The sequence below is a fragment of the Haemaphysalis longicornis genome, unplaced genomic scaffold (assembly GCF_048455015.1).
Source record: "Haemaphysalis longicornis isolate Haplotype H1 unplaced genomic scaffold, Haemaphysalis longicornis Haplotype H1 scaffold_25, whole genome shotgun sequence".
NCBI classification, from domain to species: domain Eukaryota; kingdom Metazoa; phylum Arthropoda; class Arachnida; order Ixodida; family Ixodidae; genus Haemaphysalis; species Haemaphysalis longicornis.
In genome coordinates this window covers 4,017,101-4,040,445 of record NW_027526314.1, presented here as the reverse complement: position 1 = coordinate 4,040,445, position 23,345 = coordinate 4,017,101, and the positions used below count along the sequence as shown (strand labels likewise).

The window sequence follows — 23,345 nt, the reverse complement described above, 5'->3', positions numbered from 1 at the left end:
TTTTTCTCAACTATTTCTTCTATCTCTCGATACAGTCGAAGTATTCTTCCTCGGGGAACCGCACCAATTACTTTTTTAACACAAAGTAATTTCACCCTAACAATTATCCCCATCAAGCAACTCTAGAGCGAAAATAATTTTTTCCCTCATCAGTATACCGTCGTTTTGAACTGTTGGCCCGTGTTTTGACTGTTAACGCATCCTCATTTTTTGGTAATTCTTAATTGGTAATCTTAATTTTGGTAATTCTTAATTCTTAATTGCTTCACGCCGATAACGTGCCGCGCACGTTTACCACGCAGTGACTGTTAGATTCTTGCTACCTGGTACCAAGTTCGCGTGTATGTTATCACTCACAACGTGCGAAGAATTTTACCAATAAAAAAAGTCATTCATAGCGGTAAGTTTTAGCGGTAAGCGGTATGTTTAGCGGTAAGCGGTAAGCCAACAGCGGTAAGCGGTAAGCGGTAGCGGTAAGTTTAGCGGTAAGCGGTAAGCCAACAATTTTTTTTTACATTTTAGTGGGCGAACACCCGTTCGATCGAAAAAAAACAGTAGCAGCCAATTACACTAACTCCGTATTTCTCGCGTTATAATAAAATACAGCATCGGTCCATACTCACCAATCTTTATGCGTCTTAGAAAAAAAACAATTCAGCAAATCACGAAGCAACACTACTTCCTTAACCATGTAATGCCCAATGTATTATATAAGATACGCCATCTTCCGGATTTTTTTATTCGCACCTGGTCCTTTCGACCGCCAAGAAATGTCCACTGTATCTTTAATGATACCTCATGAGCCTTTTTCAAAAAAAGCTATAGCTGGATAACTGGCCGCATATATATATATATATATATATATATATATATATATATATATATATATATATATATATATATATATATATATATATATATATATATATATATATATATATATATATATATATATATATATATATATATATATATGTAAAGGCGCGAAGCTTCACGAAAGAAAAGCTGCAAGCGCAGTCAGCGGCCAATCCACCATCAGAGCGGCGAGGACGCCAGCCGACTGGAAGCGAAGGAAGAAGAAGCGCGGGAAACATTCGGCGAGAGAATAAACATGGCGTCGTAGGCATCGGACGTTGGTTCATTACAAGTGGCGCAGCCGACCATTTTTCAAGCCCCGAGGAGACCCAGCCTCCGGACCCGCTCTCCCTCGCGGCGATCCATCCACAGGGACGGCCCTCAGCAGCGACCAAGGCCTGGCACGCATTCCAGCCCTGCTGCCCGACTTCATCGGTGGGCCCGCGGTCGCACCACAAGCGCCGAACGCAAGAACAACCCAGCCCCCAGGTGGGCCAGACTCGCGACCTTCCCCAGCGGCCGACGTCTTCTTGACTCGCCGCTGCGTCCGCCGTTCGCGCCGTGATTTCTGCGGACTTTGGCCTCTTCTCCGAGAGTGACCAACCTTTACCGATGGCGACCAGTGCTGCGCGTAGTTTCCACCCGTTTTGGACTGCCCAGGCCCTAAAAGAAACCTGCCAGCAGCTTCGCGACGCCATTCCCAGCCCGTTTCCATCGCCCGCCCACACGGGCGGCCCGGTCTTCCGAGGGGTCCAGGACGATGCGTTTTCTTGGGTGAAGCTGATCGACGGCCTTGCTACCCATCATGCCTGGCCCGACCGCACCAAACTGTTCGTTGCACAAGAACGCCAGCGCGACGCTCCCCGAGCGTGGCACCTTTACGAAGGTCACTCCCATCCCACCTGGGCAAGCTGGAGCGGGGCATTAATAGCGGCGTTCAGTGGATTGTCAGCCAGCTACGACTCTCGCTTCATGGAAATGCGTGCCCGCCTGCAAGGCCCTAGCGAGAACGTTGCGGTCTACATCTACGACAAGCTCCGCCTTCTCGCCGGCTGCGACTTCGCCTGGGCGTCTCCTGTGGAGAAGCGGTACGTCATAGATGGCCTGGCTGACCCCATTCTAGCTGCAGCCTTGGCCGTGCAGCCGCCGGAGTTGAGCCCACAAGCCTACGTCCGTCTGGCTGTAGGACTGCAGCAGGGAGCAACGCGGCCGCCACAGGAGCCTTGCGTGCAAACCTCGGCTAAACCCTTGGCCGAGAACGCAGACCAGAAACCCGAATCGAGTATTATGTCCCTGATAGATGAAGAGGCGACCCGCGGGACGTGTCCGAGCGTTATTTAAAACAGAGCCCAGCTTCCGAAAAGTGTTTGCCAAGTGCGTAGCCAGTTGACGCTTGCTCCTATGCAGACGCCGTTCTTCCATGGCAGCGAACCACCTTTAACTCCCACAGGATCGGGGAACTTGGCGTCTCCGCTGAGCTTGGTCGACGAAGAGATCCTTTCGGAACGTCCCGGCGCCTATACACAGCTTAACTACAGAGCCAACAAGAAGAGTAATACTGACCATTCGGTGCATTCCCAGTCGGCATCCAAAGGTACGCCAGAGCATTCGCCAGATATACTGACGCTCTGCCCCATCGATTCGACTAAACGAAGCTACTGCTACTTTGCGGACATCACGACACCAAGAACCTCAACCCATGATAGCGTGAGGCGTGGAAGTCCAAAAGAGTGCTTTAACTACTCCAAGGTGCCATCGGAAGGCCCCGTTCCATTCACCGTGACGTGCGACTCCAACAACCACACGCAGCGCCTCTCGCCGCTACAAAAATACGAGGAGATGGTTGCGATGGATACTCTGAGCAACTCATCCGGCGGCGTTTCTGAAGCCTCGGGTCAGGAACGGGCCATCGTTTCTGCTCCGTCCGGTGAGACTGAGCACGAGGAGATGCCAGCTGAAGAAAGCAACGAAGCACCGTCAAGAGACCAGATGGACGACGAAAGGACTAATGAACACAAGAATGCTCCAGTCACTGACAAGTGGTCTCCAGCGACTGTGGTCGAAGAGGACAACAGCAAAGTCAACAAAAGTCACAGTACCAGCTTAAAGCAACCAGACAGCAAGGGCAGCATGATGCGTGTCTTTGGCGGGCAATATAAGACCCTTCCGGAAAAAACTAGGACGCACTCGGCAACGGAAAAAATCGTAGCCCCGGATCGAACCAGAAAGGAAGACTTAAACCGAGCAGTGAAGTACGCCCACCGAGTCTTGAGACAGGCCTACCGAGAAGAAACGTACAACGACCCTAGTGTCAAAGTCAAGGACCCACGCCAAGAGCTCGTTGGTGCTCGCCATCGCCATGTGGCCGAGTGTAAAGGCGCGAAGCTTCGCGAAAGAAAAGCTGCAAGCACAGTCAGCGGCCAATCCACCATCAGAGCGACAAGGACGCCGGCCGACTGGAAGCGTAGGAAGAAGAAGCGCGGGGCACGTTCGGCGAGAGGCGTCGTAGGCATCGTACGTTGGTTCATAACAGTATATATCTATCTATCTATCTATCTATCTATCTATCTATCTATCTATCTATCTATCTATCTATCTATCTATCTATCTATCTATATATATATATATATATATATATATATATATATATATATATATATATATATATATATATATATATATATATATATTGTGGGAACCAGGCAATAGTGGCGGGGGACAATCCCACGGGATGAACATGTCCCGGGTGAGGCTGAAGATGTGGCGCGAGATGAGCGACGTTAGAACATGGTGGACTCGCCTAGCCTGAGGAGTGGACCTCAACGGAACAGGACTCCCAGTAAAGGTGTCCTTTAGGGGGTGCAGTGTCTTCCTGGGGAACCGCGGCCGGGTGCAAGAACCCCGGTACCACATTTGGCGCCCTGAACGTGGGGACGGCCGTGATTCCTGTAAAGGGCATTGTGGTCTTCTTCCTTGTTCTGGTGCTCCGCGGTGGGCGTTTTGCGGGGCTAATTACATTGGCGTTGTTTCGTGACCGCCGGTATTTTTGGTAGTCCTTCTCGTAATTTGAGGCGCATTTTTAGTGGCTTGTGTTGTTTATCACCATTTTTTTTGTGTGTTCGCTTCGCGGCGCGCGAGAGCATTTCGTCCCAGGGAAATGTCTGTCCGTGGAGCCGCTACCCGTCGCAGCCCTTTGGTTGCTTCGCGCGAGGCCGCAAGGGATGCGGACACCACTGGGCTCGTCGGCGTGCTCCGCCCAATCATGGACCTCTGCGAGAACCTCACGAACCGGCTGGCAGGTCTCGGGCTAGAACACTTTGGGTCCGAGCACGGGCCATCGTTCCCGCCGAACATTGAGGTACCATGGCTCACGGGATACGATGACCGCAAGACAGTGGCGGACTTCCTGGGCGACCTCACCGTATACAAGGCGGCGTCGGGTGCCTCGGACGAGTTCGTCCTTGCCCGCGTCCTGCCGGTTGCTCTGGAGGGATCCGCCGGTCGCTGGTGGCGCCTTCAGACTCCGTTCGCGTCCTGGGCCGACTTTGTGGCGCGCTTCCGCGAGGAGTTCCTGCCTCCAGACTACGACTACCGCATCCGCCGTAAGTTGGAGGCACGTACGCAGCACCCGCGCGAGGGCTTGTTCGAATACATTCGAGCTATCCAGGAACTCTTCAAAACAGCTATCCCGGGTGCGTTAGATACAGAAATGGTGAGGCACGTCTTACGACGATGCCACCCGCGCTTCCGACCTTACTTACGTGGTCGTGAGTACTCGATCCTGGAGGAGATGGCACGATCAGGCCGGTCAATAGAGGAAGCTCTCATATAGGAGCTGAATTATGTACCCCCTCCGCCAGTAGGGGAAGCAATCGAGCCAGCTTGTGCATGGAGAGACACCCTTGAGACTTCGGCAGAGCGAAGTCCACAGCCGCGTACTGCAGCGGCGGGCCTTAATTTCTCCCGTGCACTAGATCCTTCTGCCCTTGGCGACAGGCAGTTGGAGCGCGGACGACCACTAGATGGTGCGGCCCATGGCGGGAACTCCCTGCAGCGGTTTGAGTCAGGGTTCGTGCGTTGGGAAAACAGGCCCACTTTACTGGCGACTCACCGCTCTCCGACCCGAGTCTCTCCCTTTGGGCTCAGCAACGAAATCCCCTGAACTCCAGAGGTCCTTCTTGTCCAGTTGTCGAGACGGGAGGGTCGCGAGGCTACGTGCCTGACCGAAATAAAGCTGGCGGCTGTTACCAATGTGGACAGCCAGGACACGTCCGTCGTGAGTACTCCCGTGTGATGGCTGGTCGCCGAAATACAAATAGCCATCGAGATGAGGGAATGCAGCCCGGGGCAATGATGTTGACTAACCCGTCGCCGAGGGCCGCAAAATTGGCTGGAGGCGAGGACTGGTGTTTTTTACCCACTGCTTGCCGTGTTGAAGCGCGCGCACAGCCCATAGCACCGCACGTTTCTGTTCACGTGCTTGTAACGGATGTTGACGCATAGGCTGACACTGGCGGCAGTTTGTCAGTAATTGGAGATGCAGTCTTTGAACTCTGCCGAGTACGTGGTGTCAAGTTGCGCAAATGCAGCACCCGTTTGCAAGTGGTCAATGGTGCTGTTGTTCAAGCGCGTGGTGCTGTGCGCTTGCGCATTTCTTACGCAAGCAGAAGGTGTAGGGAGCGCTTTACGTACTGCCCGGGTTTGGCGGTGCCCATGATTTTGGGCAGGGATTTCATTATTCGCGAGGGCCTCCTGCTTGACTTGGCGAGTGGTGGTTACAGATTGGGCAATGACGCAGAATTGATACCTTTTGTGGCGTCAACGCATATCTGTACCGTGCCAAGGTCAGCCGCAGTCGCAACGAAATCGGTGTTGCCTGAGCGAATCAGGCAGTTGCTTGAGGAGTGTCCTTGCTGTGACTATAAGATGGAGCAGCTCGCCTATGTGCTGGAGCCGTTTGCTGAAATGTTCATGGAGGCCCCTGGGCGGACAACCTTCGTCCAACATCGCATTGACACGGGAGACGCCCCTCTTTGGAGCTGCAATCCACGGCCGCTCAGCATCCAGAAGGCGAAACTAGACGTCGCCCTCGAGGAGATGCTGAACACAGGGGTTGTGCGGCCGTCGCAGAGTGCCCATGCATCTCCGGTCGTGTTGGCGCCAAAAAAAGACTGCAGTGTGCGTCTCTGCGTGGACTACCGTCGTCTCAACGACGTAACTGCGAGAGACGCTTATCCTGTTCCTGCCGTAGAATTTATCATTTCCTCGCTTGGTGGTGCACGGGTGTTTACCACTCTAGATTGCTCACGCGGCTTTTTGCAAATTGAAATGCACCTGGAGTATATTCCTAAAACAGCCTTAACGTGCTACAGGGGTCTTTTCGAGTTCGTACGCATGCCGTTTGGGCTGAATAACTCCCCGAGCTCGTTTCAAAGATTAATGGACATCGTCCTTGACGATGTACGTTATAAATACGCAATGGCCTATATGGATGACGTCGTCGTCTTTTCGCGCACCTTTGAGGAGCATCTCGTGCATCTCAGAGACGTGCTCGACCGCATGAAACGCGCCGGCCTCACCATCAATCCCAAAAAGGTTCAACTCGCGACAAGCAAGGTTGAATGGGAGGCTTAGCGCAAAAAAGACGAGGACGGTGGCAAACGTGACAGGCGCTACTAACAACTGAGTTTATTTCAAAAAGCACAAACAAATAAATAGCAGGCATGCACTGAAGAAAAAGAAAGGAAAGGAAAAAAATTACACACATCACGGTCATCAGGCGAACATCAGAAAAAAGTATGTAGGAACGCACTTTCCTTATCATAAATAGAAAGCGACGGTACACTTACGCACATGGGCCCTTTTCTTTTTATGAAAAAAGCCTCGGCAACCTCACGTGCGGTAGCATCTCTGCTCCTTTCGATTATTTTTGTTTTGTCCAGATTGGGTTTACAGATTGGGTTTACAGAATCACAATCTTTACAATGATGTGGCAAGTGCGAACCAGTTCCATTTTTTATCGACAAGGCATGTTCTCTGAGGCGGTCATTAATGCATCGGCCGGTTTGGCCGATATACACTTTACCAGAAATCAGAGGGATCTCGTACACAACACCAATCGCACACTTAATAAATGGCGTGACATGCTTCTTCTCGCATTTTTTGCGTTTCATCTCTGGCGCTATTCTTGAGCACAGCGTGGCAAGTTTCAAGGGCGCTGAAAACACAACCGGTATGCTGTACTTGGAAGCGACCTTCTTAAGGTTGTGTGCAACTCGGTGCGAGTACGGTATGACCGCAGGCCTTGGCTCATTTTTCAAGTGCATGGCATTAGCCCTTTAAGGAGCACCTTTCGTTTTCTTTAGCAAACCCTCCGTCACGGCGGTAAGGGTTGAGCCCGGAAAGCCAGCAGCTTGAAGCCTGGCCATTTGATGGTCAAACCTGCTTCCCATAGCATGCTCACACGATTTGTACAGGGCAGACTGAAGGCACATAGTGGCGATGGCACGCTTTACAGTTTTAGAATGAGCGGAATCAAAAGGCAACAGTTCCTTGGAGGTTCTAGGTGAGTATTCCCAGCACACGTTGTCGTCCATAAAAGTTAGGTTAATGTCTAAAAACTGGACTCTACTGTAAAGGGGTAGCTCATGTGTAAAATTCAAACCCTTCCCGCCCAGATGAAAATGACTTAAAACTTCCGTGACTGTGTTAGGATATGTTACTTGGTCCTGTTTTTTCAAAAGAACCAAAAAATCGTCCACATATCTGCAAACCTCAAAACTTTTGTCCCCTTCGGGCGACTGACTCAGATCCCGATCAATGCCTGCCAGGAAAATGTTGCAAAGTGCTGGCGCTACACAAGAGCCAATGCAAACACCCTTCTTTTGTCTGTAAAGCTTATTTTCGAAAGATGTGTGAGTGGCACTGAGGTAACATTCAAGAAGGGACATAAAATTATTAACAGATATACCAGCACCATTCTGAAAGGCTATCTCACCATTTGTTTCGATACACTCCACAACTGCGACCAACAGTTCGCTGTGCGGAACAGAATAAAACAAGTCTTCAACATCTATGGAAAAACCATATCCTATGTCTGTCCTACCCCGTATAACATCCGTGACAGCGACAGAGTTCCTAGTTTCGAAAGCGTCGTTCACACTTAAGGTTTTAAGCTGGTTCAAAAGAATGCCACTGACAAGCGATTGCCACGTATCCCTTTCACTCACAATAGACCGGCGAGGCGATTCCCCCCCCCCCCCCGCTTTCTGGGGTATTTATGTCAATGTAATTTTTTCCTGTGCTTGGTGGTGGTAGCCAGCGCCACATTGACATAACTACCCCAGAAAGCGGGGGGGGGGGGGGGAATCGCCCCGCCGGTAGCGTAGTGGTTATCGCACCAGACCGGTATTCTGGAGGTCGTGGGTTCGGATCCCACCTGGCGGGCATTTTTTCTCCGCTTTCTTTCTTTCTTTCCAAATTCGTTATCTGTTTCAATGACCTACCACAACCTTCCCTTTGCTTTACGAGGTTTTCTTGGCTGCCAACCCTTATTTCTGTGTTATTTCTACGAGCCCTCATTTCCTATTCTGACTCGCTACATGCATAGCGACGGCCTCTGTTCTGGCAGTCTTGGTGCCACAGGGAGCTTAAGAGGGTTTAACGCTGGTTGAACACTCTCGACATGCCGTAGACACTCGAGTCACGGCACGGGGATTAAAAAGAAGGTCCCCTTCACCCCGAGTAGTCATAGTGGCTCTCGCTACCACCCCCAAGCACAGGAAAAAATTACATTGGCATAAATACCCCAGAAAGCGGGGGGGGGGGGAAATCGCCCCGCGGGTAGCGTAGTGGTTATCGCCCCAGACCGGTATTCTGGAGGTCGTGGGTTCGGATCCCACCTGGCGGGCATTTTTTCTCCACTTTCTTTCTTTCTTTCCAAATTCCTTATCTGTTTCAATGACCTACCACAACCTCCCCTTTGCTTTCCGAGGTTTTCTTGGCTGCCAACCCTTGTTTCTGTGTTATTTCTACGAGCCCCTCATTTCCTATTCTGATTCGCTATATATATATATATATATATATATATATATATATATATATATATATATATATATATATATATATATATATATATATATATATATATATATATATATATATATATATATATATATATATATATATATACTCACTGTCTTGCATTTGTGATACATTATGTTACTTTATAACCCTGGGAGAAAATAATTTTTTCTCCGCATCTCTTTATTGTTGGAGTCGCAAACTGTAATGTAGTAAACCTCCCATGAATACGCCAATTAACCCATGGCCCTCAGTCTCCAGTGGCTGCGAAGCAACTGACCACGGTGGTGGTCAGTCCTGTGACGCAGCAGAGGGTGCCAAAAATCCCTCGACCCGGACGGGCCGCCATTGGAATCTGAACCTGGCAACGTTTAACACGAGAACCTTATCTAGTGAAGCGAGTCTAGACGTGTTGTTCAAGGAATTAAAGCACATTGAATGGGATGTCATAGGGCTTAGTGAGGTTAGGAGGACAGATGAAGCCTTTACGGTGCTGAAAAATGGACACGTCCTATGTTACCGTGGTCTAGTGGACAGAAGAGAACTGGGAGTGCGATTTCTAGTCAATAATTATCATAGCTGGCAACATAGAAGAATACTATAGCATTAACAAAAGGGCAGCAGGTCTTGTAATTAGGCTCAATAAGAGGTACAAGCTCAAGGTGGTACAGGGCTATGCCCCCACATCCAGCCACGACGACCAGGTAGTGGAACGCTTCTATGAAAATGTGGAATCGGCAATGGGTAAAGTAAAAACACAGTATACCGTAGTTAGGGGGGACTTCAATGCTAAAGTAGGCAAGAATCAGGCTGGAGACAAGGCAGTTGGGAACTATGGTCTGGGCTGTAGAAATAGCAGGGGGGAGCTTCTAGCTGAGTTTGCAGAACGGAATAACCTACGCAGAATGAATACCTCCTTCTGTAAACGGTAGAGCCGGAACTGGACGTGGAGGAGCCCGAATGGAGACCATGAAACTGAAATAGACTTCATATTATGCGATAACCCTGGCGTCGTGAAGGATGTGGAAGTGCTCGGAAGGGTATGGTGTAGTGACCACCGTATGGTAGGATCTAGAATTAAGCTAGATTTGAGGAGGCACCGTAACAAGCTAGTACGAAAGAAGCCGATTAATGAGCTAGCAGTAAGGCGTACAGTAGAAGAATTCAGGATGGCGCTCCAGAACCGATATTCAGCTCTTACCGAGGAAGCCGAGCTTATGACACAAGAAGCCAGCGACAACCTTACACGCATTATCACGGAGTGTGTAGTAGAAGTCGGGGGCACGATTGCTAGACAGGATACTGGTAAACTTTCCCGGGAGACGAAAGATCTAATTCGGAAACGGTAAACCTTGACAATCTCCACCCCAGCTGACAGAACAGAACTAGCGGAGCTTTCGAAGTTAATCAGTAAGCGTAAGACATCTGACATAACGAAGTACAATATGGAGAGGATCGAATACGCTGTAAAAAACGGCGGTAGCCTGAAATCAGTGAAGAGGCGTCTTGGCGTGGCGAGAAATCAGATGTATGCATTTAAAGATAAACAAGGCAATGTCATCACAAATATGGATAAAATAGTCACAGTGGCCGAGGAGTTTTATAGGGATCTGTTCAGTAGCCGGGACATCCAGGATAATGCCGAACGAGAAAGTAGTTCAGAGGAGATAGACATCCCACCAGTAACGACCGAGGATGTAAAGAAGGCTTTGAAAGAAATGAAAGGGACAAAGCACCTGGTGAGGATCAGATAACAGCAGACCTCTTGAAGGATGGCGGAGACATTGTACTTGAAAAACTGGAAAACCTGTATACGCAATGCCTAATATCCGCAAGTGTACCGGAATCTTAGAAGAACGCGAAGATCATCCTAATCCATGAGAAAGGTGACATGAAGGACCTGAAAAATTACAGACCGATCAGCTTACTGTCAGTCGTCTACAAGGTACTTACCAAGGTAATCACTAACAGAATTTCTGCAATCTTGGATTTCAGTCAACCTAAGGAACAAGCAGGGTTTCGTAAAGGTTATTCAACAATGGACCATATTCACACGATCAATCAGGTGATAGAGAAGTGCGCTGAGTATACTAAACCCATATATATAGCCTTCATAGATTATGAGAAAGCGTTTGACTCGGTCGAAACCCTAGCAGTCATTCAGGCATTACGGAACCAGGGGGTAGATGAGCATTATGTAAAAATACTAGAGAATATCTACAATGACTCCACAGCTACCATCATCCTCCGTAAGGCGTGCACTAAAATACCTATAAGGAAGGGCGTCAGTCAAGGAGACACAATCTCTCCAATGTTATTCACAGCATGTTTACCAGAAGTATTCAGAACGTTGGATTGGAAACAGGTGGGAATAAGGGTTAATGGAGAATACCTCAGTAACCTCGGATTTGCTGATGACGTTGCCTTGATAAGTAACTCCGGGGGACGAATTGCAAAACATGCTTACCGCACTAGACGAGCAGAGTTGAACTGTGGGCCTCAAAATTAATACGCAGAAAACCAAAGTACTTAAAGGGACACTGAAGTGAATTTGTCAAGCTCCCGTTTTTGCTTGCACTGCGTAGACTGGCTCAAATTAGCACACTTTTCATCGTTTATCCGGTTGACAAATCGGTAATTATTTTACAAAGCGCGAAAGAAGAAAAACTACCATGCGCGGTTTGCGGCGGCCGCACCAACTAAGGCTGTGACGTTGGGAGGAGGGGGCACCGTGATTGGACGATGCCCAAGGTTAGCAGTCAAACAAGTTTCGGTTTCGGTTCTGTAAAACACAACCAATGGCGTTGTTGGATGCGCATTCTGAATATATCAGTAATCATCGTACCGCGCTTGTGCCATGTTGTCGGCTGTAAAATGCATAAGAGAAGCCTCCCAGGACGGCTTGGAATCGTAGCATTCACTAGCCGAGGCCTACGCAGTGCATGAACGCCCTCCGCGTCCCCGCAGACGCTCAAATGTCATGCATTTTTCCCCTATATTTGGAGCTTGCCTCACTCATGCCTGTATCGTAAAAGGCGTGTTCGCACCAGCCCAAGGGTCTGTTGATTCTGGCCTGTGCCCACTGCCCGCAAGCAGTCGGTGCTTATGGCAACAGCACGCCAACGAGAACTCGCTAGCGCGCCAGTGCCAGCCTGCGCGCGTTCTGTGAACTAGTTCGTGGAGCAATGAACGTTGTGGCCCAAAAAAAGGTGAACTCAGTATAGAAAACATCGGCGGAAAACGAAAAAGTTAACTTATAAAAAAAAGCATGTACCCGCGGGGATTCGATCTTGTGACTTGCAAAACACTTGCTCTGACATACCTAGCGCTCCAAACCACTCGGCCACGGGCGGGCGCGGCCGACCTTGGAAATATAAGCTATATAAGGTATAACCAGTTTACACTTTTATTTAGTTTTAGCATTCCAAGCAGCTTAGGTGACTATTTGTTGTTCTGCGCTCGTGCAGTAAGCATCCCCCAAGTTTCCACAATATCTCACGTCTAGCAATTGCATTTCTTAGACGGAAAAGCGTTCGCAGGTGCGTAGTCGTGCTGCTGGCCGCTGTGCTGTTCGCCCAGCGCAAAAAAGTGCTTCCCGCACGCTAGTTTTACGCTGTACGGTAAAAATATCAGTTGATTTTATTTCCTTAGTACCTATATTGACTTCGCTGACTCTTCTCCCGCCTTCAAGAGGCCTTATATTTTCCTACTGGCGTACCAGTCAGCGAAGCGCCGCATGTGCGCTTGTGCAGCGCTTGTGTGAAGCGACCTTGACTTGGAGCTAGATACAGTGTACAAACTAACCAAGTAAAGAAATGCACATTCTTTCATTCACAAACGTGGCCTGGCTTCATTTCAACTGACCGAACGAATTGCGACGACCCGTCGGGGGCCGGCGGACGAAACGCTGGGCCGACTGACTCTGTCTGAAGGCCGGGGAGCCGTGCAGTAGCGCAGCCAATTGCGAGCTCGGCTCCTCCCGACGTCACACGAAAACGCCACAGAAAATGGGCGAGCGTAAAGAGAGGAGAACAGCATTTTCGAATTAATTTTTCTACTAAATAAAATCGCATAAACGCGCCCAGAGTGGTCGAAACATGGCCTGGGGACTCCGTACTACAATTTGCGCTAGTAATCCCGCAATGTTTACATATCACTTCAGTGTCCCTTTAATGATCAATAACCTCGAGGACAGCACAGCAGTTTGGGATAGGGGGCGAGGTAGTGGAAGTGGTAAGCGAATATATCTACTTAGGCCAAGTTGTGACCCTGGATCCCAACCATGAGGCAGAAATAATTAGAAGGATCAGAATGGGGTGGAGTGCATACGGCAGACATTCTCAGATAATGAATAGCAGCCTACCATTGTCCCTGAAGAAGAAAGTGTATGACAGCTGCATCTTACCGGTACTCACCTAGGGGGCAGATACTTGGAGGCTCACTAAGAGGGTTCAGCTTAAATTGGGAACGACTCAGAAGGCAATGGAGCGGAAAATGATAGGTGTAACATTAACGGACAAGAAGAGAGCGGAGTGGGTCAGGGAACAAACGCGTGTTAAGGACATACGAATAGAAACTAAGAAGAAATGGACGTGGGCAGGGCATGTAATGCGAAGGCAAGATAACGGTTGGTCCTTAAGGGTAACAGAGTGGATCCCTAGAGAAGGCAAGCGTAGCAGCGGGCGGCAGAAAGTTAGATGGGCAGATGAGATCAAGAAGTTTGCAGGGATAAATTGGTCACAGTTGGCACAGCACCGGAGAAATTTGAGAATAATGGGAGAGGCCTTTGCCCTGCCATGGGCGTAGATAGGCTGGTAATGATGGTGATGAAAGAATTAGAATATTTATATATTGTTTTCATTGTTTCGGCATTACAGGGTTAAAGCCTTGGAGACCATCTTGAAACCTATGCTCTTGATACACCATATTGCGAAACAAGTCAGGCATCTTCCTTTAAAATTCGAGGACTACCATGGTCTCATTTTTGTTGATTGTGTTAGGCCGGGTTCAGACTGTCTCCGCTACTGTCGTAATGACTTTAAAGAACGACGTCAATTCACGTCTGAGCCAACCGAACTGCGTGACACGCCGTTTTTTACGTCCATAGATCACGAAATGGCTTTTGCGTCGGTAGTCTGAACATAGCTTTACCGGAAAATGCGATAGCGTGGGTAGGCAGATGCCAAGTATTAATTGGTGTACAGTTGACTTTTCGAGAAAAAGTGATGAGATGCATGACACAAAGAATGTGAGAAAACGACGAAGCGTTCGTGAACCTGTCTAAACAAGGCGTGAACTTTAGGCGGTCGTGGATTGTTTAGGAAAACAATGCGTTATACAGTCCATACTAACCATAGACGCAGGTATCAACGACCAGGCTTACACAAAGACCTTCTTAGGTGGCTTAAGCCATATTTTTCGATGTAATGTATTTAAGGCGACATTATGGCTGCTTCTGTTTGTGCCGCATGTGAGGGGAAGTTACAGGCGCTTGAATACGTTCCCCTTCTGTTTTGGAGTCCGGGATAAGTGTTTGCAGTGGCAACCCTCATCGCTAATCTCCCGCTGTGAAGGAAACATCTACAGGTACCCATATTGTCTTCTTTAACGGAGTTGTAGTGTATCTGAAATTAGGCTAGCCTTATAAAAAGTTGAAGGTTTTTAAAGTATCGCAGCGTTGTTAGCGAGGAAGTCGTACAGCCTTCACAGTGATATAAATAATGGCATATAAACTTAGCACTAACCACGGCAGGTAAGGACATTGTTCTGATGTATGAGAAAGATGGCTGTCGGTCGCTCATCACTGGCGACATGTCGATCACAAACTGTGATGCGTTCGACGAAACACCGCGACCCCCATACTTGGTTCGGAGGAGCTTAGAGCGTTTTCTTGCCCTTTTTCTTGAACAATTATTGCGTCACAAAACCACAGATTTCCCAAAAGATTGAAGACATATATTATGTATTAAGCTACGGCGGTGTAGAAATGACATGACTGCGTGGCAATGCCACAGTCCTTCATATAAGTTCTGCAGAGCTGCACGTGATATATGTGTTAATCAGTGACAACCGAATGTTTTTTGCTCGCTGACATTACTGAGGGCCCCAAACAGCAGCTACGAGAACACTCGTTTTGTTTACAGTTTGTAGCGCCCTGAAACCACCGCAGCCTCTTCCATCCTCCCCACCCAGAAAGGGATATTCAGTCACTCATTCTTCGTATTAAATTTAATGCAAAAACTAGGACAAAGTTCACGCAAGCAACAAATTAAATGCAAAGATGACACAACCCAAGCACGGATATTGTCACGAAGCTAAAGACGACGCAGTTGCCTTCAAGGAAAACAAGTTTATTGGAGCGAACTTGCGCTTCCCTAACAACTCAAAGAATACACAGGCGGCTAAGCAGCAGTCAACAAATAAGTGCGCAGGCGAGCGTCAAAGATTTGAATAACGCGGCATCTGCTCTGCGGAAATTTATCACTCGGCGCGAGGGTTTCTCGAATAGTCGAATTGTATCCAGAACACTGTAGATCAACGAAGAATATTCTAGGCCGGTGACGCTAGTTCGAAGCACTCCACCTATGAAAGGAGATAACACGTGCGCCATAAAGAATGGAACATGCGCTTCACTTGTACCACGGATAACACAGGTACGATAGCCCGGCGCAGCCGGTCAGCAAAAACAAAATATAAATAAACCCAAAACATGGTTTCTGGCGAGCTTTCACTCAACAAGGGGGATTTGAAAGGACGGCTTATTTGTGATAAACACGTGCGTCACGCAGCCTCAGAAATGTACTGAAAACAGCCAATAATATGCAACTGCTATAATCAACCCCTTGAAAACTGTACTTTGTTTGATATTTTCCTAGCTTTTTTATATGCCTCTCAGGGGGGTGTATGTCCAAACGCTTCGCTGCACAGAGCACCCACCTGACAAGTTTGTTCGCGCGATGGAGAACGGTAATTCAACAAGGTCATTGACTGCGCCTCAATCCTACAGCGACCTAAAACATACCAAATTACCATTATTAACAAAAATAACGCGTGGGTTTCAGTTTAAAAAATAAAATTTAGAAAAATAATAGGCAATCAAAAAAAATCTAAGAAATAGCCCTTCTGAGTCTCGAACCAAAGCCGCCAGCGCCAGTACTAAGTACTCTCCATCGAGGCTACAGAGCTTTTTTTTGTTTATTACCTGAGGCTACAGAGCCCGAACGGTGGGCTCGTTTTTGCAGGTGGTCAAACGAATAGCGCGCGAAGTGACATCACATGTCACGGGGGGACTCTGTGCAGCGAAGCGTTTCGAAACATGCGGCAGGGCACAAGCTGTTCCCAGTGAATTTTTTTCCTGAAAACTTCAAGTGCCCGATCACATTGGAGACTGTATTTAAACTTGCACCGGCAACGATATCGCATCCTCCCCTCCCCATCCCACCTCTTGTGTTCGAAAAGTGATTGCTTGAATTTTGAGCAACATGGACTTAAGGATCAACGAATGGCCTAACTATTTACCTTGAGGTTGAAGTCGTTTACACCTTTCACCATCTTCCTGAACCACATCCCTTCCACGGAGACGTCGTAGACACGTTGAAACCACATCCAGGGACGGAAGGCCCGGACTGCCATCAGAAACGTAATGCTGAGGGAACGAACAGGAACATGATGTACTTGGAGGCTAGCTGATGAGGTATTTTTGGTCAATAACAATGAGGTATACAGGTTAATAAGATATACTAATGACAAGCTGGACTAGCTTCTAAGATCCGGGATGAAAAACAGGGCAAACTAAACAAGGGCAGAAGAACGGGGAACGGCTGTTCAGCTGTGTGCAATCGTTGCTGTTTCCCCCTCGTGTATTTTGTGTGGTTTTCGATCACGAAAAAAGTTAATTATATAGGATGTGCGTTTCAGGCGGGAAGAGTGTTTACTTGATTCGTATGCGCCGTGTACAAACAAGAGGGAACTCCGCCAATGCTTGTCTAACTCACGGGACCCGCGATCATCAAAGCCTTCCCGCACCTTCATCATGATTGCGGGTCCGCGCGAGGTCTGGAATCTTGTACGGTGCCTGGAATTTCCTTGATACCTATATTCATAGCCATTTCTATATAGAAATATGATCACTGAGGTGGTGAAGTTTAACAAACGCATTCCATTTTAAAGATACAACGCCGCACTACTTCTAAGTTTGTACTCACTCGTTTGGAAAAATCCAGGCTCATGCAATGAGAGCAATCATAGGTGCACAACAATTTTGCGAGTTCGGGGACTTAACTTTGAAGTTAAGCATGGTTTTCTTTGAGTCCTAGTATAGTGTATTCCGTGTTTTTCACCCTGAAGTAAGCTTTCAGAGGGTGGCCATCGTTTGCGGGACGCGTTCTCACCAGTTTTTTTGTTCCACGAAAAAAAAAATATTTGGAAAGGTTGGCTCGGCGCAAGTAGATTGTTCCAACTGAATAAGCCAAGAAAAAATGATGAAAAAACTAGAAACTTTCTTGACAGCCCCCAAACTAAACGTTCTCATGTACAGTTGAGGACTTAAACAGTCCTCAAACACAGTTCGTATGCCGTGCTGAATAATGATATACGCTGTTTCTATGCACAGGTCAAGACACAGTGACAACACAGTTTGAGACAAAAACATCGACACCTATTGCAGAGAAAACAAGATCACGAAAATTTCCCGGCAGTGCTCAAGCAACGTTCCAATGCCATATCGCAGCAGGAAGCCTTTAACCACTTATTTGTGACTCTCCGTGGTGTTTATAAAATACACGCTGAATAAACGGAGTTTTCTTACTTTGAGATATATTCGGCGTACTGGCTGTTCTGGTTCTTCTGGGTATTCAAGTTTACACCCATCAATATTTCTGAAAACAAAAAAGGTGTCAGTCAGGGGTGTCAACTGGCTCACTTCTTTGTTAATATACATAACTAGGAGTTTAGTAGCCGCCTGGGCAAGCTACGCAGGAAAATGGGCATTCCCATCCACCAAAGGCTGAAATGGAAAGCGTGGCTGTATGACGACGAAGTTTTCTGTACAGAAACTTCGGAAATATTTATTACAAATATTTTGCGCCAAGATAAAAATTCGTCGTCGAATATTGTCCAAAGACGATAGTTCTCCGCCGACCCTGCAAACTAATGCGCTCTCCTCTATCCACCTCCCATTGCTCAGGTTCTTCCCCGCTCCTCGCTCCGGCCATGGTTATTGCAATGCCGATATTGTCATTTGCAATTTCCCAGAGCTTGAACTCCTCGCGCGCCATCTGGCGGGAGAGCGCGCAGCTTGCCTAACTTTGTTTGACTCGTTGTCTTTTATTTGCTAATAAAGACCACTAAAACGTGTATCTTGAATTAAAATAACGTTTATTCTGTATGTTATGCGCAAATATCGCGCCCCAAACACACCTGAGGTATCTTGGCGCTCCGTATAGTGATCACGTATGACCCAATCCTGTGAAGAATCTGGAGCGGTTTACTTATATATACTTTTTGTTTACCAATTGTTTCAGTTTTGGCCGGGTGGCGGAATCGAGCGAGACATTGGGACAGACCAACAGACAAACTAAAATTTTTGCATTTGCTGAGCCCAATTAAGACTATCGTGTTTAAAACGCCTTGTCATGGCGAGCATCCTTTACAGGGATTTTAGCCGTAAACGGGCGTTTGTACCGGAAAGGATCCTGTAGGGAGTTCAGGGTAAATTCAGGGGTGTTGCACACGCACCCCTAAATCCAATAGAAAAGGACCGCTTGGGGACTAGTTCGAGAAATAAAACGTTTTTGCGCTAATTTCTATACTCACTCTTAGCCAAGAAAGGGGAAATTGGGACTAAATAAACCCTTCACTGAGACTTCGCGAGTGACTGTTTGCCTTCAAGTGTACTCAGTGTGGGTGCGTGCGTGCCGCGGGCATAATTTTGGGAGTACATAAATCTTTGTCTTCGCCGAGCCATACACCAACGGGAAGCCGAAGCACACCATTAGGCATCTCCATAGTGGGCCGTTGTACCCGTTGCAAGGGCGTCACCGCAAATCTTTGATTTAGCTCAGGTTTCATAATTCGGAAACATACGTTGTCGTTAGAAACGGCAGGCCTCTCTTGTAGTTCCGTCTGATTAACAGCTGAATTCAAGGCTAAAAAGGTGGCTATGCTGTGGTAAGCGGCGGGTAGTGACAATGAACGACAATGAGCGACAGACAAACCGTTTTTTCTCAAGTTCTTATGCTCCGTTGAGCAGATGATGCAAGTAATAATACGGGCTGATAAAGGACATGCGAACGTTCAACCAGGCAGCTGTTAGTGAAAATACCAGACCTAAGTAACAGCGTAATCGACGCGTAGGCATGCAGCAAACGAGAAGAATGCAGCAGGACTGCTAAACACAACAGATAAAAAACGAGCGTTTTAGCTAAGCACCTTGCTGTTAGCCGTTACTCCCAGAATATAAACGTCTTGCACAAAAAAGAACTATAGCAACGCAGCAACAGCAGTAAGGTTCAGTTGGTCTCCCCAGAGCCCATTGTACACCAACGCTACCTTAAGAAGTCAGGCTTAGCTGAGCCCAAACTTGATTCTGTTGATTGATTGATTGTAGGGTTTACGCGCCGAAGCTATACATGCGATGAGGCGCGCTGTAGTGGAGGACTCCGGATTCATTTTGACCACCTGGGGATCTTTAACGTGCGCTGAAGGCTTTAACACACGGAAGTTTTTTTTTATTTTCTCCTCCCCCAGAAAAGTGAGCGCCGCGGCCGGGAATCGAACCCGCGTCTTTGGGCTTAGCAGCACAACGTCATAAACCGCGTCTTTGGGCTTAGCAGCACAACGTCATAGCCCCTGAGCCACTGCGGTGGGTAAACTTGGTTTCGTCTTTCCAAGAAAATAAGGTTGACTTTCTAATCATTGTATTCATGCAGGTGCTCACTTCCACACAAAGATCAGAACCATTTATTATGTGCAGCGAACACTAACAATCTGCTCAGTTGATTGATTGATTGTAGGGTTTAACGCGCCGACGCAACGCAGGCGATGAGGCGCGCCGTAGTGGAGGGCTCCGGATTAATTTTGACCACCTGGGGATCTTTAACGTGCGCCGAAATCTCTGCTCAGTTGATGCCAATTTGTTTCGAGAGCGGTTGGTCGTTAGATCACCCAGGCTAATTGCTACAATTGGTACAAATTGCTAACAATTGTGACGCTATACATTCACATACTAACAAGAACATAGGGACGCCAGATGCGACTTCGCATCCGGCGTCCCTAGAGTACATAACTGAAGTAGAAAACTACTGAAGTGGAGAGCACGTGGTACTTAAGTGCCATGCGCTCTCCCCTTTAGTACTTGTTTTCTGACCGAAGCGGCAGCTGGTGCGAGTGGAGGTGTGTCGGATTTATGGACGAGGGAAACATAGCTCCTTCCGCGCTAACACACGATTTTCTTTGTCTTCCGCCATTCCTCGTTTCAACAGTTTGTTCCTGCGGACCGTACACGGCAGCAGCGAGATTAAAGTACAGTAAAAGCTCGTTTTTTCGAACTCGGTCAATTCAAACTTCCAGTTATTTTGAACTGATACCCTGGTCCCGGCACAGCCCTGTATATACTCCCGATAATTCGAACGCGTCCGTATCCATAAGGATTAATTCGAACTGGGATCTCCTGGTTTCCACCACTCCTCGCAGAAGTCTGTCCAAAGTGATTACAATGTGTCGCAAATCCAAACTGAACCAAATTTACTAGAGATGAAAAACAACGCCACCGAAAAACAATTGATTAATCAATTAATTTCGTCCGCTGTTTGACCTCCTTGAGCATTGTTTACAAAATGACTTGCCACAAACCTGTTGTACCGCCTAATTCGCGATGAGTCCAGAGCAGACTTCCTCGTGTTTGCCCGCGAAGTGTGGTGCGTTGTCCATTCATTCTAGTGCCCGCCCGCTAATTCGAACTCCGCTTCATTCAAATAATTTTATGGTCCCCTTCGAGTTCGAATAAACCAGCTTTTACTGTAGTTTAGTTCCTTCTTGTGGTGATCGGTAACGCAATGGATTGTATTTCGGTCGGGTAATCGCAATTCAACGAATTACCTTATTCACTTCACTTTGTTATAAAATACGTTTATAAAACGCCCGTTCCCCCACCATTTAATTTTGACCAAATGTAAACGTGCATGGCTTCCTGAAATATCCGTGTACAAATATTACCGCCGATGAGGTCGAGTGCGCAGCGCTTAGTGATATCCTGGATGGGTGCGAGTTCATTCTTGGAGCTCGCTTCTGCCAAACGCTCGGACATGCTGTCTGCGTGCTCGTTGAACACGCTCATGAACTTCTCAAGAGTCTTGGAGTGGAAGGCTGGCATCTGGAGCTTCCGCTTGGCCCGCCACACGTTGTTGGCACTGAGGCGGGGAGAGAGAGAGCATTCGTTATTCCTTAGGCAAAAAACCAGAGGCCACTAAGACCCCTCAAGACATAATGAAAAAATGCGCTAACAGGACGGGACTGAGGGAAGGAAACACAAAACAGCGCAGTCCCGTCAGTCCCGTCCTGTTAGCGCATTTTTTTCATTATGTCAAGAAACCAACTAGCCCCCCAGATAGCTTTGATGAACCCCCAAGACAATTTATTTATTTATTTATTTTCACCCTCAGAGCTTGCAAGAGCGTTATAGATGGGAGAGGCTATATATATAGTAGAATACAAGGCTCGTAAAAAAGGAACTCAATAAAATAAACCACCGACAAGAAGACACCCCTCAAGACACTCGAGTAACGTTACAATAACAATATAAAGTGAATATAATCAACACGTAAAATATAATAAAAAGCTGAAAATACATGCTAAGCAAAAATTCAACTATAAATGGAAAATAAGCAAGAACTTACAAATACATTGCAATTGGAGGTGATTTTAGTAAAGCTTGATATCAGGCTAGTTGGTGTAACATGCTTTTGAATGTAAGTGTCGCTTGTTATGATCAGACAGGCGACACATGAAGAAAACGTACACTTTCAGCGCCGCCTGCTCATGAAAGTGTACTTTTTTTCCCCTTTGTCCATCTCTGTGATCATAACAAGCGGAACTTACCCTCAAAAGGTGATTTTAGTGCACGCGCGTTCACGTCACCACCATAAAAGGAAAAAAACAATAAGCGGATACGGCTTAGTGGCGCACGTGTTAGATAAGGTTTGTAAGGGCGACGCGAAAAAGATGAGTGTTTGTGATAGGGACCATTGAGGCAGGCAGGCGATTCCAATCAACGCACGCCTTCGGAAGAAATGAGTTACTGTGTGTTGTTGCGCGATTATGCGTTATTGTGCGTTGAAATGGAATGCGAAATGTATGACGGTGGTCTACTCGTGTGAAAGTATAAGAAGGAGTTGCGACGAAACGTGATCGCAGCAGATGGTTATGGTAATATCTTGGGAAAAAGGCATAGTCTTTCTGCGAGAGGCAAGATAAGGAATGTTGAGTGTGGCTTTCCTGTTAGGGATGCTTGCTGTGTGATGGTAGTTGGAAAGAAGGAAACGGACTAAGCGGTTCTGAACGCTTTCCAAACTTTTTATTAATGTAACGTAGCCGGGGTCCCAAACAGAAGAGGCATATTCTAGGTTAGATCGAAATTAAGTGAAATACAATTGTTTTTAAGCGAAGGCGGTTCAAGGTAGAAATTATGTTTCAGGTATCAAGCATACAGTTCCATTTTGAGACTAAACACACGATATTCCGTTTCCACAAAAGATTATTAGATATATGTATACGAAGGTACTTGTATGAAACTACGGAGTCAGGGGAAATATTTTTAAGAAAATTGTTTAAACCGGATGATTCGTTGTGCGAAATTGTCATCGATTTACATTTAGAATTATTCAGATTCATATGGCAGGGCGTACACCACGCAGTGATATAATCAGGGTCAGTTTGTAGTGCTGCAATATCTGAGCAGTTTGCTTACGGTACACAACACAACCATCCACAAAAAGGCAAATAGAACGTGATATATCACTAGGAAGTTCATTGATGTAGATTAAGAAAAGCAATGGAGCCTACACAGAACCCTGAGGCACACCAGAAGGCACGGGGGTTGAAAGTGTTGATGATTAACCGTATAGAAGGCTTTAACAAAATCCAAAAACACACAATCGGTTTCAAATCCGGAGTCAAAAGATGAGTGCAAGTCCTTAGCGAACGTGAGAAGTTGCGTTTCCTACGAATGATATTTGCGAAATCCATGAATGATGTGTTCAAAAGTTTGCATGGCACAGATGTGAGTGCAATTGGACAGAATTTAGATGGGTTTTGCGTTGCTCCGGGTTCGTGAAGCGGAACTTCTTTGCCTGTTTTCCAATCAGTAGGCAAGCATCCACAGTTAAGAGATTGTTGGAGATACAAAACTGTAC

At 47.2% G+C, this 23,345-nt stretch overlaps 1 protein-coding gene across 1 annotated transcript in view; it reads right to left on the bottom strand.

The window, feature by feature from the left end:
- The window catches only part of LOC144172664 (cytochrome P450 4C1-like), a 97,831-nt gene that overhangs the window by 17,634 nt on the left and 56,852 nt on the right, over positions 1–23,345 (bottom strand). Inside the window, exons 4-6 of the mRNA XM_077701304.1 lie at positions 21,151–21,344; positions 17,744–17,813; positions 16,456–16,582 (exon numbers count right to left, since the gene is read on the bottom strand). Coding sequence (XP_077557430.1) covers positions 16,456–16,582; positions 17,744–17,813; positions 21,151–21,344 — 391 coding nt within the window. The remainder of the gene's footprint in view (positions 1–16,455; positions 16,583–17,743; positions 17,814–21,150; positions 21,345–23,345) is intronic.